Source organism: Hypanus sabinus, chromosome 11 (genome assembly GCF_030144855.1).
Source record: "Hypanus sabinus isolate sHypSab1 chromosome 11, sHypSab1.hap1, whole genome shotgun sequence".
NCBI classification, from domain to species: Eukaryota; Metazoa; Chordata; class Chondrichthyes; order Myliobatiformes; family Dasyatidae; genus Hypanus; species Hypanus sabinus.
In genome coordinates this window covers 112297613-112321248 of record NC_082716.1, presented here as the reverse complement: position 1 = coordinate 112321248, position 23636 = coordinate 112297613, and the positions used below count along the sequence as shown (strand labels likewise).

The window sequence follows — 23636 nt, the reverse complement described above, 5'->3', positions numbered from 1 at the left end:
ACGGGTAGTAAATTCTCATGTTTGTGTTTCCTGCATCTACAAACTTTCTCGTGTTTGTGATTGACCACTCCACTGCAAAGTCTCTGAGGTGTGCCTGCTCTGAAGAAGCTTAAATCTTCCTTACAATGGGAGTCCAGTGAAACCCTCTATCACTGCTACCCCTCAGTGATCTCTTCTGCGCCTTGTAGCTGCTTGTTTACCTCCCTACCAAACTTCTTCCCCCTTTCCAGTCCTGAAGAAGGGCCTCAGCCCGAAACATTGACTGTTTTATTCCCCTCCGTAGACACTGCCTGATCTGCTGAGTTCCTCCAGCATTTTGTGTGTGTATTAGGAATTTGCTGTGGTGTGTTGACATGCAACAAAAAAAACACAACACTCAAATATAGAGAATGAAGAATCATGTAAAATAGAAAAGTTAGAAATTAAAGTACAGATATGAAGTAAAATGTGCATAACTATGTAATTACCGACTTGGTTAACTTTGTTATTACAGGTTTCCAAGAGTGTGGTGAAGGAGTTGATGCCAGACATTGCCATGGCAGCCACATCAAAGCCAAGCTTGCCACCCAAAGACCCTGAGCTTTGCAAAGCTGTGTCCGAAGCCGGGCAGGAACCCACAGAGCTGAGCACCGAGGCTCCCGAACTGCCCTGTTCAAGTCGCGGTGTCAGCAAGTACAGCTTGAGGAAGAAGAAACACTCTCGGGGACAGAAACCCCGCAGGCATGTAGACTTTTGGAACTACCCTGATTTTTATGACTTTTCTCCGGATGATTCCTGCCAGTCTTTTGCTCCGTCCCAGAAGTTGCCCAGCCCTGCCCCATCCCCTTCAAAGGGTCACACATTCTGCCAAGATGCGAAAAATAACTCCAGACAACCCACGAGCTTAAAGCCACCTCATTTAAGTCCAGCATTGCTTTCAAAAAGAAAAGAGACCTTGAACAGTGATCCAATAGATGTTCATGAGAAGGCTGACCTTACGAGGACTTCTGTAAGTGTTGACCCACCACCTGCAGTGGAGGTTATTCATTGTACTGCTGGCACAGATCTGACCCATGGTCTACCAGCTCACGAGGAAAGGCTGCTGGATGTACCTCAGCAATTCGGGAGGCCTGACCAGCAAACACCTTTAGAACCAGCTGATTACAAAGCCTTTGCTGGTGGGACATTGATAGGGACAGACTTAATCCATGGCTTGCCGGCTGAAGAGTCGAAGCCGAGGCCCAGGCTTGTGTCGCCTGTCAGGTGTTCGTTCCTCCCTTGCGAGCCACTGTCATCCCAGCTGAGACGAAGGAACTCGCCACAGACCATAGTAAAGTCAGACAACTTCTCGTTGCCAGCACCTACCTGTTGCGACTACCTTTATCGGAGGGGAGGTTCTGACACCGCAGTGACCACGGACTTGACTTCTAGTCTTCCCGCCAGCCCTGGTGTAGGTGTGCCGTTCATCTCTGTCATTGAGGACGCAGCTGGGAGACTAGCCGAGGCAAGCCACCTCTCACCATCAAACTGTTGTATCAGCCATAGCGTGAACACCAAGAGACAGCCAAATAAGTCTGAGCCTAGAGACTTTCTATACAAGAAGTCGGCTCTATAGATCTGGCATATGTTATTTCCCTTCTGATGTTTTGTGTCATTTTTCTCTTTCCTTTTTCTCCCTTTCTCTATCTTATTTTGTTCTTTTTTTTACTCTGTCTCTATTTTCCCTTTCTTTTCCCCTTTTTCCTCTCTTTTTCCTCTCTCAATCTCTCCTTTCTTTTTCCCTCTTCTCTTTCTCTCTCTCTTTTCCTTCCAAAGGATGCCCATCAAACAAAAAATCATGTGGTGCGATGGAAGTTCTTGTGAGTTTAGTCATGGTTAGCTGGTTAGCCTCACTGACTGTATGCCTATATCCGGAGCTGTTTGATCCTTCTGATCCAGATGAAACACAGGGGGGTGAGTCTCTGAGCAATACAAACCATTCTAGTGACTATATTTACAGTAGCGAGGTCTTGTTTTCTGCTTACTTTCTCCTTGTAGAAGGTAACAAGCTGATAGAATGGACAGGAAGGGATGTGGTCCAGGGGATGGATTTTTTTTTTGCTCACCATTTTATTTTGACAAGAGGGCATAATTGAAATGTGCTGGATGTTGACAGGGAGAAGAGTCCCATGTCCTATGCAAGTTAAACAGGGCCAAAACAGAGGAACCAGCTGAGGAAGATTGAAAACTTTCAGCGAAAAGCACAAGGGAATGATTTTGTTTTCACTTTGGAATTGTTGTTCTACAAAGAAACTTTGTCTTTAGTTCAGAAATCATGACTGGGTTTGCATTTTTGTTTTATTTCTGTTGAACTGGAGTGTTATAAGTGAAGTGGACAGATATTTTTGTTGTCAATGCTTCGCCACAAGGCAGTCATTACGATCGGCTCCACTCCTGGGCACTTGCTGCTCACTGCATGGAACTGGGGCCATTGCAAGTAAGACTTACCCCAAGCTTGACTCCTGCTGCGTGTTCCCCCTTCACCCCCCCCCACTTGGAATTGTGGGCATTGCTGCATGCAGGAAGGAAGTATTAGTCAAGATCCTTCTTGCAATGCCATCCATCCTCTGTGCCCACCACCAATCAACTTCAACCAGAGCGTGCTCCCAAGCTTGTATTTGTCCCTCAGAGCAAATGCAGCCTCCCTCTGATTGGGCAGGAGAGCCCTCCTGAAGCCCAGTGCCACTCGGGATGAGGGTGCTTCACTGTGGATGAGAACAGGAAATAAAAGGAGTTAATATTCAAGTGGAGGGGCTGTCTCTTTATTTTACCATGGTATTCTGTAGCCTGATGCAAATAACTATGCTGGAAATGATTTTTCTAGTAAAATTATGAATTCTTTAAAACTGGAGCTTGGACAATAGTTTGTGGAACTTCTTGCTGTATCAGCTAAACTGTACGGGGGGAGGTCAATTTCAAGAAATGCTCATGCGCTTTTACTTGTAGGTAACACAGGCAAAGCAACCAGTCTCTCGTATCACTGACATTAAACTGCCTGTTCAGGTTCTGCCCAGATGTTAAACATCTGGGTTGAACTGCTAGATTATCAGGAAGTATTGTGAGAAATCGAGAGAGGGAGTGTGTTATGCAAAGGAGGCAGATCCAGTTGATAATAGGGCTATTTTGTTGCATGGTTAGTTATGCAACCCGTAAAGGCACTTGAAATTCCCTCGCACCCTTATCCTGTCCCAGGTCTCCTCTTTTCGAGGCCCTTTACTCATAACCTTAACTGTCTCAAGCTGCTTCTAAACTGCTTTGGAGAGGTTGTTTCTATTTTAGACATCTTGAAGTTTAAAATTATGTTTTGAATATATTTTTATATGATATTATCAACTGCGCATCTACAGGTTGTATCACCTTTTCCTAAAACATTTAGTCTGTTTAAAGCCTCTGGTTTCTACCATACTTGTTGAAATGGTCATTGAACTCATGAATTATTTAAAGGTTTGATTTTGAAACTCTCTAGTGAGCCAGGGTTTTGTTCTAAGGCAGTTTAAAGAGGCATGTACCACCGCAAACTTAGCCAAAGCTTTAGGCGTAATCTGTAAACTGATTTAATCTGATGCTGTTGCAAGTATTAGAGGCATGTTCCATATTGTCCATTCTCAGTCCTTTTGGACCACTAGTATTCTACAATTAGGTTAAAAAAAAAGGAGGATTGTGATTGTGCATGCCACTGAAGGAGCTGCCAAGACCAAAACCAGATGTGTGTGGGGTCAGCTCATAAGGCTGGATCCTCACTTGAATAATGAGGTTCACTTTCCTAATTCGTCAGCAAACTATTGTCAATAGATCAGAACATATATGGAGCAGAATTAGGCCATTCAGCCCATTGAGCCTGCCATTTCACCATGGCTAATTGATTAGCCCTTTCAACCCGACTCTCCTAGTTAAACAATGGAGAGCACAGAGAAAGTTGCAGGATGGTGGTCCCTCCCTTCATTGGAAGAACGGTAATAAACTGATCCACTAAGATTGGGCAGGTAGATGTTTAAATATCTCTCCTCCCATTAATTTTGAGGTGTTCATTCTTATCACTTTCAAGTGGCTAGTTTGCGTGTGTGCAGTTGGCCTTTTCTCTATCACCTTGAAACTTTGGAGACAACTTCTACAAAAATCCGTTTGCCAGTTATTTGACTACAGTTACAACACTGGTGATCTGTGACTTAGACTAGTGCTGGCAATGTTCTGTTTTCCCTCACCTTTTGTGGTCCAATCAATATACAGACAACATTATTCAATGAAGATCTTGAGATCACCATGAGGTTCTGCAGATGCTGGAAATGCAGTACAGTGCACACACAAAATGCTGGAAGGATCTCAGCAGTCAGGCAGCATCTAGGCAGATGTTCCCAATCTATTTTATGCCATTAAACGGGGGTCGGTGGACCCCCAGGTTGGGAGCCCCTGATCTATGAGGAGGAATTACTGTTTATTCCTCTCCATCAATATCACCTGGCCTCAGTTCCTCAAGCACTTTGTGTGTGTTGTAGAAGAAAATGTCTCCTTATTTTCTTACCCACCCCCCTGCCAACTTCAGTATTATTTTTATCTACTTTACCATCAGATCACTAAATAATTTATGCGCTAGTATTATGGTCAACCTTGTGACTCGGGAAGCCACCAGATCAAGCCCTTTTCCTTTTCCACTAGGCCTTTGAATAAGTTTTGATTTTTTGTTTCCTACTTGGAGAAAAGCGAAAAACCTTCCAACAGATTTGTTTAACAGGCCGAGTCATATTTGCAAGGCTGACCCACTTGGAGTCATTGTTTGGCCAATGATTTACAACCTATCAAGTACCACATCAGTACTGAAGGCAAGATGAATGTCTGGATAAACATAAGGGCAACTTGTTCAACCGTCCAGCTTGACATTGAATTTCCTCTTCAGAGATTTCCATAAGACATAGGTGCAGGATTAGGCCTTGCAGCCCATCAAGTCTACTCCACCATTTGATCATGGCTGATTTTTTTTCTCCTCCTCAGCCCTATTTTTCTGCCTTCTCCTCATAACCTTTGACACCCTTATTAATCAAGAAGCTAGCAATCTCAGCTTTAAATATACCCAATGACTTGGCCTCCACAACCATCTGTGGTTTTGAATTCCTCAAGATTCACCATCCTCTGGCTAAAGAAATCCTTGCTCTAAGGGACATCCCTCATTTCTGAGGCTGTGCCCTCTGATCCCAGATTTCCCCCAGCATGCAGGACATTCTCTCCACATCCACTCTATCGAGGCCTTTCAATATTCAATAGGTTTCAAAGAGCTCACCCCTCATTCTTCTGAATTCCAGCGAGTAGGGGCCCAGAACCATCAAACGCACCTCATATTATACATTAACCCTTTCATTCTTAGGATAATTATGAATCTTCTCTGGATCCTTTCCAATGGCTGAACATCTTTTCTGAGATGTGGGTCAGAAACTGCTCACAATACTCCCAAGTGTGGTCTGACCAAATTCTCCATCATCTAAAATAGACAGGCCCTTTGGCCCACAGTGTTGTGCTGATCTTCTAACCTACTCTTAAGATTCTTCTAACCTTCCCTCCTATGTAGCCTTCCATTTTTTTTTTAAGTTCCTTGCATGCAGAGACATGATTCTGCAGATGCTGGAAATCTTGAGCAACACACACACACACAATGCTGGAGGAACTCAGCAAGTCTTCATCGCCTCCCTCTGGTTCCCCTCCACCTTCCCTTCCTCCCATGGGTCACTCCTTCTTTATCAGCCTTTTACCTTACATGTTCTCACTGATCACCTATACTCCTTCCCCTTGCCTTCTCTCTCCCCACCTTATTCTGGCTCTTACCCTTTCCAGTCCTGATGAAGGGGCTTGGCCTGAAACATCAACTGTTTATTTCCTTCCTGACGTGCCGATTTCCTCAGCACTTTATGTGTGTGTTGGCCCAGAGCCGGGGTTCCCAACCTTGCTTAATGGTATTGTTCAATAACTTGAAAAAGGTTCAGAACCCCTGCTCTCGAGTTCCTTGCAATGTGTCAAGCTTGCCATGTACTTTAGCACTTATTTGATAGCACCATTAGTATATCCCAGAAAGTTACACAAGCCAGCTGTGCCACTTCCTGTGGTGTTTGCTGAGAGAGTCAGATATTTCTACGAGTTGACCTAAAGCTGACATTTGAATCCAGTTGAAGCACACCAGTGAGGCCTCACTTGGAGTATTGTGAGCAGTTTTGGGCCCCTTATCTAGGAAAGGATGTGCTGACAAAGGAAAGAGATCAAGGAAGGTTCACAAAAATGATTATGAGAATCAAAGGCGCATATGAAGAACATTTGATGGTTCTGGCCCTTTGCTCACTGGAATTCAGAAGAGTGAGGGGTGACCTCACTGACTCCTGTCAAATGTTGAAAAGGTCTCGACAGAGTGGATACGAAGAGGATGTCTTCTATGGTGGGGAAATCTTAAGATCTGAGGAGAGAGCAGGATAGAGGGGTGTCCATTTAGAATGGAGATGTGGAAGAATTTCTTTAGCCAGAGTAGAGAATCTGTGGAATTTATTGCCACAGGCGACTGTGGAGGCCAAGTCATTGAGTATATTTAAGGCAGTGGTTTGTAGGTTCTTAATTGTCAGAGCATGAAAGGATACAGGGAGAAGGCAGGAGATTGGGGCCGAAGGGGAAATGGATCAGTCATGATGAAATAACAGAGCAGACTTTGAAAAAGAAATCTTTTTAAAAGGGGGCAGAGGAGGGTTGGGCTCACAGAAAAAAGTTTGACGGTGATAACGGTGTCCTGATGGCATCGTACTTGTGCTCCTTGAGTCTGTCTGCCATTGGTCAAGACTCCAGACTTGCCGTGGCAGCAGCCCAAGATCAGCATTGCAAGGCAGATAGCTTTGTGCTGTTCGTGTGGATAACCACCCCAGAGTTGATAACTGGTCACATGCTGGTTCTGATAATGAAAATGTGTCTCAAACTCTTTGAGACTTTGAGGGAAAGGGAAAAAGAACATTGAGGCCTTTTTATATAAATAGAACATAAGACATAGGAGCAGAATTGGGCCATTTGGCCCATCGAGTATGCTCCACCATTCAATCATGACTGATTTATTATCCCTCTCAACCCCATTCTCCTGCCTTCCCCTCTAACCTTTGACCCTTGATGCCCTGACTAATCTTTCAACTTCCACTTTAAATATACCCAATGACTTAAACTCCACAACCATCTGTGGCAATGAATTACACCGATTCACCACCCCCGCTTAGAACTTCCTCCTCATCCATACTCTAAAAGGACATTCTGAAGATGTGCCCTTGGGCTTAGAATCCCCGACTATAGGAAGCATCCTCTCCATGTCCTCTCTATCCAGGCCTTTCAGTATTCGATAGGTTTCGATGAGATTTTTGGGCCAGTGAGACAAACTGAAAAACCCATCCCTAAATAGAGGGTGTGGGGTACAACACCATCTATCAGCTACTTACAGTGCCATCCGAACATCTCTATCCTGGCATCTCCACAGCAGTTCAGACCTGCATTCATGCAAAGATAAGACTAGTGACCCTCTCAATACCTCTGCAACTCTTAACAGCCCAAATGTGACTGCTATACCTTTAAACAACTGGCAGAGTTTATAAGCTGGAAAACCACCCACCACGGACCAGAACTGAAGAAGCCTCTCAGATGAGTGGCAAAACGTCTTCTAGTCAACCCAGCAAGTCCAGTTTATTCACTACTGCTTGTTTTACAATGATCTGGATAATTGAGAACCTTCATAGACACTCCTCATATATTAACCCTTTCTTTCCCGGGATGATTCTCGAAAACCTCCTCTGGACCATCTCCAATGCCAATACATCTTTTCTTAGATAAGGGGCCCAGAACTGCTCACAATACTCCAAGTGCGGTCTAACCAATGCCTTATAAATTCTCAAGCATTACATCCTTTCTTTTACATTCTAGTCCTCTTGAAAAGAATGCTAACATTTCATTTGCCTTCCTCACCAGTGACTTAACCTGCAAGTTAACCTCTTAGGGAATCCTGCATGAGGACTCAGGATACTCACTTTCATGTAGCCTTGCATGTCATTCAACCCCTGATACCACCAGTGGTGTTGGCAGGGTCTGAGGAGTGTGATCGGAGCAAGTAGGGATGTTGCTTTTAGCTGCTGAGCTTGAAACGCAGTGGAAACTCAAGGCAACTGGAAAGAACATTTGGGGTTCTGCACAATGCACCTGGAACATAAGCATTACATTTCAACCACTCAAGCCCATTACACCATTTAGCTATGTTCATGGTGAGGATTGTTGCAAACTCCATCCTCGGGGTTGTTTCACTTACAAGTGCGCCCTCTTTGACAGCGCTTGGTTAGCAGGCTTCTCATTAGCTTACTTGCTTACTGCCTGTAATGCCACTGGCATTTAGGGCAGCAATGAAGGTCCTCTTAGTTGTTAGCTCTGAGCTGAACCCCTGAACCTGTACCAGTGGCCCACGCTTGATCTGGCCTCTATCCTTTGACCTGTTTGGCATGGGTGACCCTACCAAGAGCCAAAGCATAAAGCCTCGACTCCAGCCAGCATAGCTCTCTGGATAACTGAGGCACACAGACCTCCAAACACTCAAGACAAGGTTGTGCTCCTCTTTGAGGTTCTCATTAGCATTGAATCATAAACACAAGAGATTCTGCAGATGCTGGAAATCCCAAAGCAACACACACAAAATGCTGGAGGAACTCAGAAGGTCAGGCAGCATCTGTGGAGGAGAATAAACAAGTCAACGTTTCAAGCTAAGAGACTTCATTACCACCTGATGAAGGGCCTTGGCAAGAAATGTTGACCATTTACTCCCCACAGTAGCATTGGCCAGCACACGAAAATGAAGACAAAAATTCTGATTGTTTCCCCATGTATTGGTGCCCACATCTGCTTTTGCAAGACCATAAGGCATAGGAACAGAATTAGGCTAAATGGTCCAATGAATCTGCTCTGCTATTCCAACATGGTAGATTTATTATCCCCATTCTCCTGCCTTCTCCCCATAACCTTTGACATCCTTACTAGTCAGCCAATAGGAGTGAAAGTAGGCCTTTCAGCAGAGACTTAGTCGATTTTAGCGTGTGCCGAGCGAGGCCTAAGCCAAAGAACTATAGAACCCATATGCAGAATCAGCAGAAAAGTATTTGAATGGGAGGTGGTTTACTGAAGAACTGAAAATCATCACAGCTTCAATTTCCCACTTGGGTGTGCATTGGTAGAGTCTGCAAGCCAATCTTATTCCTTCACCTGCAGAGCAATGGCAGGTTCTTGCTTAAACCACTGCTCACCAACATTTTTAAACACCTCATAAGCAGGAGAGGTTCTGCTGATGCGGAAAATCTCGAACAATGCACTCAAAACACTGGGGGGAGTTCATCAGGTCAGGCAGCATCTGTGGAGGGGACTGAAATAGGGGTTATGTAGGATTGATTTTAGAAGATCAGCACGACATCGAGGGCTGAAGGGCTTGTACTGTGCTGCATTGTTCAGTGTTCTAATTCAGGGGTTCCCAACCTTCTTTATGCCTTAGACCCCTACCATTAACTGAGGTGTCCATAAACAAAGTTTTTGGCCAAGACTTTTGACTATTCATTCCCCTCCATCAATGTCACTTGACTTGCTGAGTTCCTCCAGCATTTGTGTGAGTATTAAGTACTTAGCTGGTTTCAAAATTTACCTATTCACTTACACAGGACAGAATTTATAATTGTCCCAGGCTATATCAATGGTACTGCTCCACTGTTACATTTGGAAAGATGTTAAAGGAAGGATGGTAATTAAATTCTATCAATCACATTTTTGTAAGTGCCATGCCCTACTTTTTATAACAAACAGAAATTTGCCATTTAATTACATGTTAATGACTGAATCCCAGCTCATCTGTATGCCACATTGAGAGTCATTGCCTTTGTAAATTTCCCCATGTGTATAATATGTGTTTCTTCTAAATCTATTTTTCTACAACATTAGGTGTGTCCAGTGTCAATTAGGGAAAATAAATTGATTATGTTTTTTTTCCACCCAGATAGTAAGTTATTTATATACTATAGTTGCTTGGATCTTTCTAATGTCCCAACAATAATAAATGTATGAAAACTCTACTGACTGTATGTGCATGTCTCTTGTGTCTGTAGTACTGAACTCTATCTGCCAGAGGCTGAATCATTCTTATTAATTAGAACAGATGTTGTGTTATAATAAAGTAACCCTCTCTTTAGAAAAGGGCCCATTGCATATATATCAGACCATAGTGTGCACATAATCATTGGAGTTCATTGTTGCATAATCAATCCAGTTTACTCACAGTACTGAAACATTTCTGCCTGAAACATAATTAAATATCCATACAATGTCCAAGGACAAGGCGTCAAACTTTCTCCAGGTTGTGTGACAACTAGCTAACTTAAAGTTATCTCTGCACATTTCCCCTGAGACCAAAGTCTGCAAGAGGATTGTTATTTACAGCTCAGAATAAGCATTTCCAGCCCTTTGAGCCCAGGAACCCCTGGTTTAATCCTACCCTAATCATGGGATGATTTACGCTGATTAATTAACCTACCAAATGGTATGTCTATGGACTGTGGGAGGGGGGGACCCACACAGTCACAGGGAGAACGTACAAGCTCCTTACAGACAGCAGTGGGAATTGAACCCCGGTCACGTGTACTGTAATATATTGTGCTAACACTCTACACTACCATGCTGCTCACACTGGTGTCTGTCCTTCCAAATTTAGCTCTGAGGGTTTCCCCATGGCCTTCACTCATGTTTGTCGTCTGTCTCCACCTTTCACCTTTTCCCTCTTCCTCCTCCAAAACTCCTGCACGCCCTCCAGAAAGTGGCTGCCCCATTTCTTCTTGATGTTCCAAGGCATTTTATTGACCGAAATGTTAACAAGACAAATCCTGTTGGCTAATACACCAAGTCTAACTTAATCAACTGAATTATTACCTTTAACACCAACAAAATATGAATGACCTGATTTTGTGATGTAGTTAAAGGAACACATTACATTTTGAGAAAGTCTGGAAGGACTGTTTGGGGCCCTGAATGAGGGAGAGGGATGAGGTGACAGGGTAGGTGTAGCACTTCGGCCACATACAGGGATAAATGCCAGAAGGAAAGATTAGTGGGGAGGGACAATTGACGAGGCGATTGGACACAGCTAATCGAGTCACAGGAACCACAAAGCACAAACAGCGGTGTCGGGCACCACGGTCAGCACAGTGGTTAACTGACACTATTGCAGCTTGGAGTGTCAGTAGTTCAGAGTTCAAATCCTGCCACTGCCTGTAAGAAGTTTTTGTTCATCCTTCCCATGAGCACGTGGGTTTCCTCCCAAAGTCCAAAGATGCACCACTTGGGAGGTTCATTTGTCCTTGTAACTTGTCCCATAATTGGGCTAGGGCAGTGATTCCCAATAGAGGCAGTGCTGTACCTTCTCTCTCACCCCCCCCCCCCCCCCCAAGGGGGTGGTTATGTATCCTTAAGGGGCATTAAGAAATACAGAAGTTGTTGGGGGTGTTCAAGATTATTGGGGGGAGGGGGCTGTAAGCAGCACCCTAACTTGAGGCACGAGGCCTGACCGACCATGTCAACTTGCTGCCATCATGAACATCCAATAGGCATTCCCAGTTTGTGTTAATTTTGTATTTTAATTTAGCCCCATTAATGGTGGGTAAATATTACAGCATAATCTCGGTGTCTGAAGGTGGTGAAGCCTTGAATTCTAATCCTACTAAGAAACTGAAACTACAGAAGGTGCATCAAAACAATGTTACATACCTGGAGTGTGGTTTTATTCCATTCCCATAAGATCCCATGTGTCTTACTTGTAATACTGTATTGTCTAATGAAGCCATGAAACCATAAAGATTGCAGGGACACTTCCGTAAAAGACAACCTGAAAAGGGTCCTTATCGTATTACTGAGTTCCAGAAGATGAAAGAAACATTGGAAAAGAGTTGCACACTTGAGTCATTTGCTAAGAAAACTAAAAGTGATTTTGATAATGGTCTCATTGCTTCTTATAACATTTCCAAAATGATAGCAAAGTGTAGAAAATCTCATACAATTAGTGAAAGATTAATAATGCCTGCTGTATCAGGAGTGCTCGCCACTATTCTCAAAATGGATACCAGTATTTTAAAATTAATTCCTCTGTAATAACTCTGTAGCTCATCATGTTGATGAAATAAGTGAAGACATTGAGTACCAACTATGTACAGAGCTACAAAAAACACAATTCAGGTCCCAACTTCAAGTTAACTGTGTGAGACAATAAGGCATTGCTAGTAGCATATGTCCAGTTGAACAAAAATTGAAAAGTTTATGAAGAGATTCTCTTTTGTAAAAAGTTTAAAATCAAATATCAACAGAGAATCAATCTACAATGAGCTCAAAATGTATATTGAGGATAAAAGTATTCTGATTAGGAACATGATTTCTTGTGTAATAGATGGAGCACCGTATATGACAGGTCACCATGCTGGATTACCAGCAATCCGTCGTGCAATTCATCATCAACGTCTCGCAGCCAAAAACCTTAACTAGCGACTTTTTCAAGAATGAGTCTTGTAATATCTGCCATCAACAAAATTCAGGCTCATCCATTAAACAGCAGAATTATCCACCAGTTATGTCGAGATAATGAAGAGTTTGATTGCTTGCTTCTTCACACTGAAGGCATTGGCTGTCAAAAGGCTGCTGCTAAAAATGCTTCTTTGATTTTTTTGATACTGTGGTTGAATTTTTGCTCAAAGTGAACAAGAACCTGGATGCAAAATTGAACTTCAATGGAGATTTGATATACCTAGCCGATCTCTATGACAAAATGAACATTCTAAATATGAAACTGCAGGGTGAGAATTTCAATTTAATCCAGGCAAAAAGTGCAGTGTTCACTTTTATCAGAAAATTGAAAATATATAAGCAAAACATTGGGAGAAGAATGTTCTCACAGTTTCCCTACATGGAAAGTATGGCAGTCTCTTTCACAGACAGTGATTTGCAAGAGTGCTGCTAGATTACTCTGTTGGAGGGAAATAAGGGACAGTTATGTTTTATGTTTGACTGAGATGTGGCTTTCTCCCAGCACATTAGATAGAGCAGTCAAACCAGAAGGCTTCTCCATTTTCCGTATGGACTGAACTGCTGATTCGGAGAAGGCAAACGGTGGAGGTGTGTGTTTCACAATACATTTTTCATGGTGCCCTGATGTGGTTTTGTCAAACTCATGCTCCCCTGATCTTAAACACACAATGGTCAAATTCTATTTACCTAGGGAGTTCTCCTCCATAATCCTGATTGCAGTTTACATACCACCAGCGGCCAAGTGAGATACTGCATGAGGCTGTCTCCAAACATGAAACAGCCCATCCCATCGCATTTCAAATCAGTGCTGAACACCTCAACCAGGTCTGTTTGAAGAAAACCCTGTCCAATTACCATCAGCATATAACCTGCAGCACCAGAGGTCCCAACACACTAGACCACTGTATACTAAGATAAGGAATGCCTACCATTCCATGCCTAGGTAGCATTTTGGTAAATTGGATCACTTGGCTGTCCTTTTCCTGCCTGCATACAGGCAGAGGATAAAGAGCAAAACTCCAGGGATTAGGACAAAGAAAGAGGAGTCAGTGGACTCCTGAGGATCTGAATGAATACACCATGGTTGTCATGAACTTTATAAAAACAGTCCTAGATGAGTCTGCCCCCACAAAATCATTCGGAGTCTTGACCAGTCAGCAGCTTTGGATGAACCATGAGCTCTGCAATGGGCTGAGAGTCAGATCAGAGGCATTCAAGTCTGATGAGCAAGAAAGTTACAAGAGGTCCAGGCAAAGTGACAATTCTGGACTAAACGTGAATCAGCGAAGGATGCTGGACAGTTGTGGCAGTGCTCGAGTACTATCACCTCTTATAAAGTTAAATCAAGCGACATAGGAGACAGCAAGGCTTCACTCCAGATTAGCTCAATGCCATCTATTCTAACTTTAAACATCAAAACATGAAGATCAAATTCAATCACCTCAATATCAAAGTGTATATGTTACCATATACTCCCTTGAAATTAATTTTCATGGGAAATATAGGAAAACAAAGAAATACAGTAGAATAAACAAGAAGTCATACAGAAAGAAAGACTGAAAAACAACCAATGTGCAAACACAAAGTACACTGCAGATGCTGTGGCCAAATCAACACACACAAACAAGCTGGAGGAACTCAGCAGGTCGGGCAGCATCTGTGGAAATGGACAGTTTACGTTTCGGGCCGAGACCCTTCGTCAGGGCTGAAGAAGGGGGGGCAGGAGCCCTATAAAGAAGGTGGGGGGAGGGGGGGAAGGTGCCAGGTGAAAAACCAGAGGAAAGATCAAGGAGTGAGGGAGGGGATAGGCAGGAGAGGTGAAGGAGGAATGTAAGGGGAAAGCACAATGGGTAGTAGAAGAAGGCAGAATCATGAGAGAGGTGATAGGCAGCTGGAAGAGGAGGCAGAGTGAAAGAGGGATGGGGAGGGGGAGGGAATTACTGGAAGCTGGAGAATTCAATGTTCATACCAAGGGGCTGGAGACTACCCAGATGGTATATGAGGTTGTTCGTCTGGGTAGTCAACATCTCATATACCATCTGGGTCATCTCCAGCCCCTTGGTATGAACATTGAAATCTCCAACTTCTGGTAATTCCTTCCCTCTCCCTTCCACCATACCACTTTCACTCTGCCCCCTCTAACAGCTGCCTATAACCTCTCTCATGATTCTGCCTTCTACTACCCATAGTGCTTTCCCCTTACATTCCTCCTTCACCTTTCCTGCCTACCCCCTCAATGCTTCCCCTCCTCCACCCTTTGATCTTTCCTCTGATTGGTTTTTCACCTGTCGCCTACCAGCCTTCTCCTTCCCACCCTCTCCCCACCTTCTTCAAAGTGCCCCTGCCCCCTCCTTTAGTCCTGACGAAGGGTCTCGGCCCGAAACGTTGACTGCTCGTTTCCATGGATGCTGCCCAACCTGCTGAGTTCATCCAGCTTGTTTGTATGAACCAATGTGCAAAAGAAGTCAAATTATGTAAATTGGCAATGCCTTAAAAAGGCAGCATTGGTCACTAAGGACCCGCCCCATCCAGGTCATGCCCTCTCCTCATTGCTACCATCAGGGAGGAGGTACAGAATCCTGAAGGCACACACTTAATAATTCAGGAACAGCTTCTTCCCCTCCGCCATCAGATTTCTAAATTGACGTTGAACCCATGACTCATGAATTTTCCTCCCATTTTGCATGTCTTATTTAATTTAATTTTCTTATATGTGTTGTTAATGCATTTATAGTTTTTATTATTATGTATTACAATGGACTGCAGCCGCAAAACAAATTTCACAATATATGCCAATAATGTTAAACCTGATTTTGATCCTTGAAGTTGAGTCCGTAGTTTGTGGAATCTGTTCAGAGTTGAGATGAGTCAATTTATCCACACTGGTTTAGGAGCCTGATGGTTGTGGGGTAATAACGGTTCCTGAACCTGGTGGTGTGGGACCTGAGGCTCATTGTGGTGAGTGAAGTTATCCACACCGGTTCAGGAGCCCGATGGTTGAGGGGTAATAACTGTTCCTGAACCTGGTGGTGTGGGACCTGAGGCTCATTGTGGGGAGTGAAGTTATCCACACTGGTTCAGGAGCCTGATGGTTGTGGGGTAATAACTGTTCCTGAACCTGGTGGTGTGGGACCTGAGGCTCATTGTGGTGAGTGAATTTATCCACTCTGATTCAGGAGCCTGATGGTTGTGGGGTAATAACTGTTCCTCAACCTGGTGGTGTGGGACCTGAGGCCCATTGTGGTGAGTGAAGTTACCCACACTGGTTCAGGAGCCTGATGGTTGTGGGGTAATAACGGTTCCTGAACCTGGTGGTGTGGGACCAGAGGCTCATTGTGGTGAGTGAAGTTATCCACACTGGTTCAGGAGCCTGATGGTTGTGGGGTAATAACTGTTCCTGAACCTGGTGGTGTGGGACCTGAGGCTCATTGTGGTGAGTGAAGTTATCCACACTGGTTCAGGAGCCTGATGGTTGTGGGGTAATAATTGTTCCTGAACCTGGTGGTGTGGGACCTGAGGCTCATTGTGGTGAGTGAAGTTATCCACACTGGTTCAGGAGCCTGATGGTTGAGGGGTAATAACTGTTCCTGAACCTGGTGGTGTGGGACCTGAGGCTCATTGTGGTGAGTGAAGTTATCCACACTGGTTCAGGAGCCTGATGGTTGTGGGGTAATAACTGTTCCTGACCCTGGTGGTGTGGGACCTGAGGCTCATTGTGGTGAGTGAAGTTATCCACACTGGTTCAGGAGCCTGATGGTTGTGGGGTAATAACTGTTCCTGAACCTGGTGGTGTGGGACCTGAGGCTCCTGTACCTCCTGCACGATGTTAGCAGTGAGAAGAGGTCATGGCCTGGACATTGGGGTCCTTGATGATAATTTACTTTCTTGTGGCAGTGCTCCATGTAAATGTGCTCAATTTCTCCAGCGTCTTGTGTGTTGCTTTTCGGGGTCCCCGGTGTTACCCCTCTCCGCGACGTGGCACACCCACTGGTAAACCTGCTGTTTCATTGCATCTTTTTTTCCGAGGCCGAGTTGCTAGCTTGACACTCAACCCAGCACAGATGGAAAGCGTGCAAGGAGCTGGCCGGATTCAAACCCACTCCACTCACCTTGAAGTGCAGTGCTGAGTCACCAGCCTGTTTAACCCATGGACCAATGCCATTAAATATCCCTTGCTTTCCCCTGTGAATACTTTAACGTGTTATAATTTAAAATAAGAATTACAGAGAGCATCCTGAGCAGCTGCATCATTGCCTGGTTCGGGAATTGCACCATCTCGGATTGTAAGACCCTGCAGTGGATAGTGAGGTCAGCTGAGAAGATCATCGGGGTCTCTCTTCCTGCCATTACAGACATTTACACTACACGCTGCATCCGCAAAGGAAACAGCATTATGAAGGACCCCACGCACCCATCATACAATCTCTTCTTCCTCCTGCCATCTGGGAAAAGACACCAACCCATTCGGGCTCTCACGACCAGACTATGTAACAGTTTCTTCCCCCAAGCCATCAGACTCCTCAATACCCAGAGCCTGGACTGACACGAACTTACTGCCCTCTACTGTGCCTATTGTCTTGTTTATTATTTATTGTATTGTCTGCACTGTTTTGTGCACTTTGTGCAGTCCTGGGTAGGTCTGTAGTCTAGTGTAGTTTTCTCTGTGTTGTTTTTACGTAGTTCAGTCTAGTTTTTGTACTGTGTCATGTAGCACCATGGTCCTGACAAACATTGTCTCATTTTTACTGTGTACTGTACCAGCAGTTATGGTCAAAATGACAATAAAAAGTGACTTGACTTGAACAGGCTGGAAAATCTAGCCCGGTTCCACCAACCTTTCAGACGTGCTGGCTTATCAGAGTTACCGGTTACTTTGAACTGATTTCTTCTCTCCCAGTTTCCCTTTATTAATTGTGTCTAAACCCTTGTTAGTTTCACCCTAATCCCCATCTATTGCATCAGGTGCCGGCAGAGAGTGGAAGAGGGGTATTGGCCGGTGATTCCTCCGACCACACTGGGACAATGTTTCCCTCACTTTGCTCATGGGATGCGGGAGCCATAGGCAGCGTTGCCCCCTGATGTCCGTAAGTGCTCCCACTTGGACGGACCTATTTGTGGGGCTGCTCAGAGGGAGTCAGCTGGCTGGGTAGCTACTCATAACATATGAAAAAAACATTAGTACTGACGCAGGGCATCGACAGTCAGAGTTACGATTACTATCACAGTATCTTGCATCTACAACCCTGAGCTCTGTTTTCTAGTGGAATCAGAATCAGGTTCAATATCACCAGTACATGTCGTGAAGTTTGTTGTGTTTGCAGCAGCAGTTAAACGCGATAGATAAAAAAAGAAAAAAAATGTGGAATACAGAAAATATATGGTAGTTAAACTAAATATGGAGTGCAAAAAATATAAACAAGAGTAGTGAGATAGTGTTGAGTCCTGCCGAAGAGTTTCAGCCCGAAATGTCGACTGTACTGTTCTTTCATAATGGCTGCCCGGCCTGCTGAGTCCCTCCAGCATTTTGTGTTGCTCGGATTTCCAGCACCTGCAGGTTTTCTCTTGTTTGTGAGGTAGTGTTGATGGGTTCAATGTCCATTCAGAAATCAGATAGCTGTTCCTGAATTGCTGAGTGTGTGTCTTCAGGCTTCTGTACCCCCTCCCTGATGGTAACAATGAGAAGAGGGCACTTCCTGGGTGATGGGGACCTTAATGATGGAAAACTTATGAAAAACTGTACAGAAACAGCTGACCAATGTGCAAAAGACAGATTGTGCAATTAAAAAATACCGAGGACATGAGTTGTAGCGTCTTTGAAAGTGAGTGTGTAGGTTGTAGAATCAGCTTAGAGTTAAGTATCCATGTTGGTTCTGGAGTGTGGCTGTAGTGTGATAACTTCCTGAACCTGTCGGTCCTGATGGCAGTAGAGAAGAGAGGTGATGGAGAGTCCTTCTTGTGGCAGTATTCCTTGCAGGCGTGCTCGGTGGTGGGGAGAGTGGAGCATCTGGCCTCACCTATCCCCTGCCAGCTTGTCCTACCTTCTTATTCTGGTTCCTTCCACTCCTCCACCCCCTCTTCAGTCCTGATGAAGGGTCTCGGCCCAAAACATTGACTGTTTATTCCCCTCCATAGATGCTGCCTGACCTCCTCCAGCATTTGTACGTGTGTTGCTCTCTCGTGCAGGACCAGCAGGTGACAGGAGATCTGGAGCAGAATTTGATCTCATTTCTTCTCCCTCATTGTGATGAGGGTTTTGCATCAAGATCACAAGAAAGTCTGTGGATGCTGGAAATCCAAAGCAACGCACACAAAATGCCAGAGGAACTCAGCAGGCTGGGCAGCATCTGTGGAAATGAGTGAACAGTCAACGTTTCAGGCTGTGACCCTTCAACAGGACCGGAAAGGAAGGGGGAGATGTCAGAAAAAGAAGGGTGGAGGTGGGAGGGGAGGGAGTTTAGCTGGCAGGTGATAGGTGAAGCCAGATGGCTGGGAAAGGTCAAGGGCTGGAGAGGAAGGAATCTGATAGGAGAGGAGAGTGGACAATAGGAGAAAGGGGAGGAGGAGGGGACCGGGGGAAGTAATAGGCAGTGAGAAGAAGTGAAGTGTCAGAGTGGGGTGGGGATTTGTTTACTGGAGGGACAAATTGATATTCAAGCCATCAGGCTGGAAGGTACCCAGACAGTCTACACACGAAATGCTGGAGGAAGGCAGCATCAATAAACAGTCAATGTTTCAGGCCGAGACCCTTCTTCAGGACTGGAAAGGAAGGTGACAGGTGACAGGTGAAACCGGAAGAGGGGAAATGGAGTGAAGAGCTGGGAAGTCGATTGGTGAAAGAGACTGGAGACAGAGGGCTGGAGAAGGGGGAATCTAATAGGAGAGGACCGACGTCCTTGGAATAAAGGGAAAGTTGAGGAGCACCAGAGGGAGATCATGGGCAGGTAAGAAGAGAAGGTGTGAGAGGGGGAGAGGAGGGGCAGTTACTGGAAGTTGTCCCTCTACCCTGAGGGTGGCCCCACTTGGGCTGAACATTGTTCTCAGCGTCAAGGCAGAGTTCAAGCCTTCGCAGCCCATTGGACCGCGGGGCAGCGGTGGCAGTGACGTCACTCCAGGATATGAAAGGAACGCCCACGGAAATCCACGTGGATGGGCGTGGCCCGCGAATGTTGCAACCTTTTGCGCGTCACGTGGGTCCTCAATATGTTTGTTACTCCGCGACCGAGGAATAAAAGCTGGGGGGCAGAAGGCAGGTGAGGGTCCCGAGGATGTTGTGGGTGGTGCCCCCGGATCGGCAGCCGGTCGAGGTGCATTGTGTGACGGGAGGCAAAAATCAGACTTTGCACCTCACCGGAGTGGGAGCGTTGAAAGCGATTAGCTATTAACGCGGGGTGGGATGACTGAGTTTCTTTATCATTCGTCTCGGAGCCTCCTTCCCTTTTAGACATTAGGTAAGACCGTCAGTAGCTTTTCCGAGCTGGGCAGTCATGCTGAGGCGCCCAGGGAAACGGTTAGGGGTGTGCTTAAACGGCAAGAAAAGGAAGAAGTTAAACTTTGTGGTCTTCGCGGAGCTCTGCAGGTAAGACTAAATTGCCTCTCGCTGCTTTGTTGAAGAATTCTAAGGAATGCTGCTTTTATAAACGCTAGTACGGTTTACGCATGTGAATGTTCCTCCTGCCGAGATGCAGCCTTGGACTTACAGATCTAATTGATCAGTGGGTTAATAGCGTGCTCGTTTTCGTAATGTGGGGAAACACGGTGCCGCTTTCTCTCAAGGCAGAGTAAAACTGGGCTGCAGGCGGTCTAATGAAGTGGGGCAGACTCGCTCTACCAGGTTCAGGAACTTCTGGGAGTCCGGAAGAAAGGTCAACGCTTTCCTCTTTCCCGTAGATGCCGCTGAGTTCCTCTTGTGTTTTGTGATTTCCAGAGTTCTCGCGTTCGGGAACCTCGGGTTTCTGAACCGGCGCGGACTGCTTCACTCACCTGGTTCCGCAACATGTGGACTCCCTTTCAGCCCCTGTTCTCTCCATTACTTATTTACATCTGCATTTTGTTTTTTCCCAACACCTTGGTTGTTTGTCAGTCTTTCTTTATGTATAGTTTGTCATAAAATGTATTGTTTCTGTATTATGCCTGTAAGACAATGAAGCAGAATATGGAAACATAAACGCATGAGATACTGCAGATGCTGGAAATCCAGAGTAACACACACAAAATACTGCAAGAACTCAGCAGGTCAGACAGTATCTATGGTCAGAGTAACACACACAAAATACTGCAAGAACTCAGCAGGTCAGACAGTGTCTATGGACAGAGTAACACACACAAAATGCTGGAGGAACTCAGCAGGTCAGACAGTGTCTATGGTCAGAGTAACACACACAAAATGCTGGAGGAACTCAGCAGGTCAGACAGTGTCTATGGACAGAGTAACACACACAAAATGCTGGAGGAACTCAGCAGGTCAGACAGTGTCTATGGACAGAGTAACACACACAAAATGCTGGAGGAACTCAGCAGGTCAGACAGTGTCTATGGTCAGAGTAACACACACAAAATGCTGGAGGAACTCAGCAGGTCAGACAGTGTCTATGGACAGAGTAACACACACAAAATGCTGGAGGAACTCAGCAGGTCAGACAGTGTCTATGGTCAGAGTAACACACACAAAATGCTGGAGGAACTCAGCAGGTCAGACAGTATCCATGATCAGAGTAACACACACAAAATGCTGGAGGAACTCAGCAGGTCCCGCAGTGTCTATGGTCAGAGTAACTCACACAAATTGCTGGAGGAACTCAGCAGGTCAGACAGTGTCTATGGACAGAGTAACAGAAACAAAATGCTAGAGGAACTCAGCAGGTCAGACAGTGTCTATGGACAGAGTAACACACACAAAATGCTGGAGGAACTCAGCAGGTCAGACAATGTCCATGGACAGAGTAACACACACAAAATGCTGGAGGAACTCAGCAGGTCAGACAGTGTCTATGGTCTGAGTAAAACACACAAAATGCTGGAGGAACTCAGCAGGTCGGACAGTGTCTATGGTCAGAGTAACACACACAAAATGCTGGAGGAACTCAGCAGGTCAGACAGTGTCTATGGACAGAGTAACACACACAAAATGCTGGAGGAACTCAGCAGGTCCCGCAGTGTCTATGGACAGAGTAACACACACAAAATGCTGGAGGAACTCAGCAGGTCCCGCAGTGTCTATGGTCAGAGTAACTCACACAAAATGCTGGAGGAACTCAGCAGGTCAGACAGTGTCTATGGACAGAGTAACAGAAACAAAATGCTAGAGGAACTCAGCAGGTCAGACAGTGTCTATGGACAGAGTAACACACACAAAATGCTGGAGGAACTCAGCAGGTCCCGCAGTGTCTATGGTCAGAGTAACTCACACAAAATGCTGGAGGAACTCAGCAGGTCAGACAGTGTCTATGGACAGAGTAACAGAAACAAAATGCTAGAGGAACTCAACAGGTCAGACAGTGTCTATGGACAGAGTAACACACACAAAATGCTGGAGGAACTCAGCAGGTCAGACAATGTCCATGGACAGAGTAACACACACAAAATGCTGGAGGAACTCAGCAGGTCAGACAGTGTCTATGGTCTGAGTAAAACACACAAAATGCTGGAGGAACTCAGCAGGTCGGACAGTGTCTATGGACAGAGTAACACAGACAAAATGCTGGAGGAACTCAGCAGGTCAGACAGTATCCATGATCAGAGTAACACACACAAAATGCTGGAGGAACTCAGCAGGTCGGACAGTATCTATGGTCAGAGTAACACACACAAATGCTGGAGGAACTCAGCAGGTCGGACAGTGTCTATGGTCAGAGTAACACACACAAAATGCTGGAGGAACTCAGCAGGTCGGACAGTGTCTATGGACAGAGTAACACAGACAAAATGATGGAGGAACTCAGCAGGTCAGACAGTGTCTATGGTCAGAGTAACACACACACAATGCTGGAGGAACTCAGCAGGTCAGACAGTGTCTATGGACAGAGTAACACACAAAATGCTGGAGGAACTCAGTAGATCAGAATGTGTCTATGGACAGAGTAACACACACAAAATGCTGGAGCAACTCAGCAGGTCAGACAGTGTCTATGGACAGTAACACACACAAAATGCTGGAGGAACTCAGCAGGTCAGACAGTGTCTATGGACAGAGTAACACACAAAATGCTGGAGGAACTCAGCAGGTCAGTGTCTACGGTCAGAGTAACACACACAAAATGCTGGAGGAACTCAGCAGGTCGGACAGTGTCTATGGTCAGAGTAACACACAGAAAATGCTGGAGGAACTCAGCAGGTCAGACAGTGTCTATGGACAGAGTAGCACACAGAAAATGCTGGAGGAACTCAGCAGGTCAGAGAGTGTCTATGGACAGAGTAACACACACAAAATGCTGGAGGAACTCAGCAGGTCAGACAGTGTCTATGGTCAGAGTAACACACACAAAATGCTGGAGGAACTCAGCAGGTCAGATAGTGTCTATGGCCAGAGTAACACACACACAATGCTGGAGGAACTCAGCAGGTCAGGCAGTGTCTATGGACAGAGTAACACACACAAAATGCTGGAGAGGAAGAAATCTGATAGGAGAGGAGAGTGGACAATAGGAGGAGGGGCAGGTGAGAGAAGGTAAAAGACAAGAGTATGAAATAAAAGAGCAGTTTTTTTAACCGGAAGGAGAAATCGATATTCATGCTATCAGTTTGGAGGTGACCCAGACGGAAGAGGTGTTGCTCCTCCACCCTGAGAATGACCTCATCTTGGGACTGAAGGAGGCCATGAACCCGACATGTCGGGATGGGAATTGGAATTTAAAGGAAATCTCTCTGACTTTGGGATGTTTCCGTGGGACTCAATGTCGTGTTGCGTCTCCTCTGTTAAGTTGGTTTTTCACTGCTGTGTGCACTGGGGTAGAGTGGAACACTGTTTTGGTAAGCTATCCTTCGAGATCATTTCATTGCATTAGCGCACGAGGGGAATAAACAAAATGAGGTCTGGA

General features: G+C 45.2%; 2 protein-coding genes across 9 annotated transcripts in view; both read left to right on the top strand.

The window, feature by feature from the left end:
- Positions 1-10112, top strand: part of LOC132402297 (BTB/POZ domain-containing protein 7-like) — a 205918-nt gene extending 195806 nt beyond the window's left edge. The window contains exon 11 of the mRNA XM_059985162.1: positions 494-10112. Coding sequence (XP_059841145.1) covers positions 494-1594 — 1101 coding nt within the window. The 3' untranslated portion in view covers positions 1595-10112. The remainder of the gene's footprint in view (positions 1-493) is intronic.
- Positions 10113-19734: 9622 nt separating this feature from the next.
- The window catches only part of LOC132402295 (inositol-tetrakisphosphate 1-kinase-like), a 90452-nt gene continuing 86550 nt past the window's right edge, over positions 19735-23636 (top strand). For 4 of the 8 annotated variants that reach the window (XM_059985157.1, XM_059985154.1, XM_059985156.1 and 1 more), the window contains exon 1: positions 19735-19853. In XM_059985157.1, coding sequence (XP_059841140.1) covers positions 19750-19853 — 104 coding nt within the window. In that variant the 5' untranslated portion in view covers positions 19735-19749. Of the gene's footprint in view, positions 20180-23636 lie in introns of all 8 variants that reach the window. The other 4 variants (XM_059985160.1, XM_059985155.1, XM_059985158.1 and 1 more) reach the window with 4 other exon arrangements.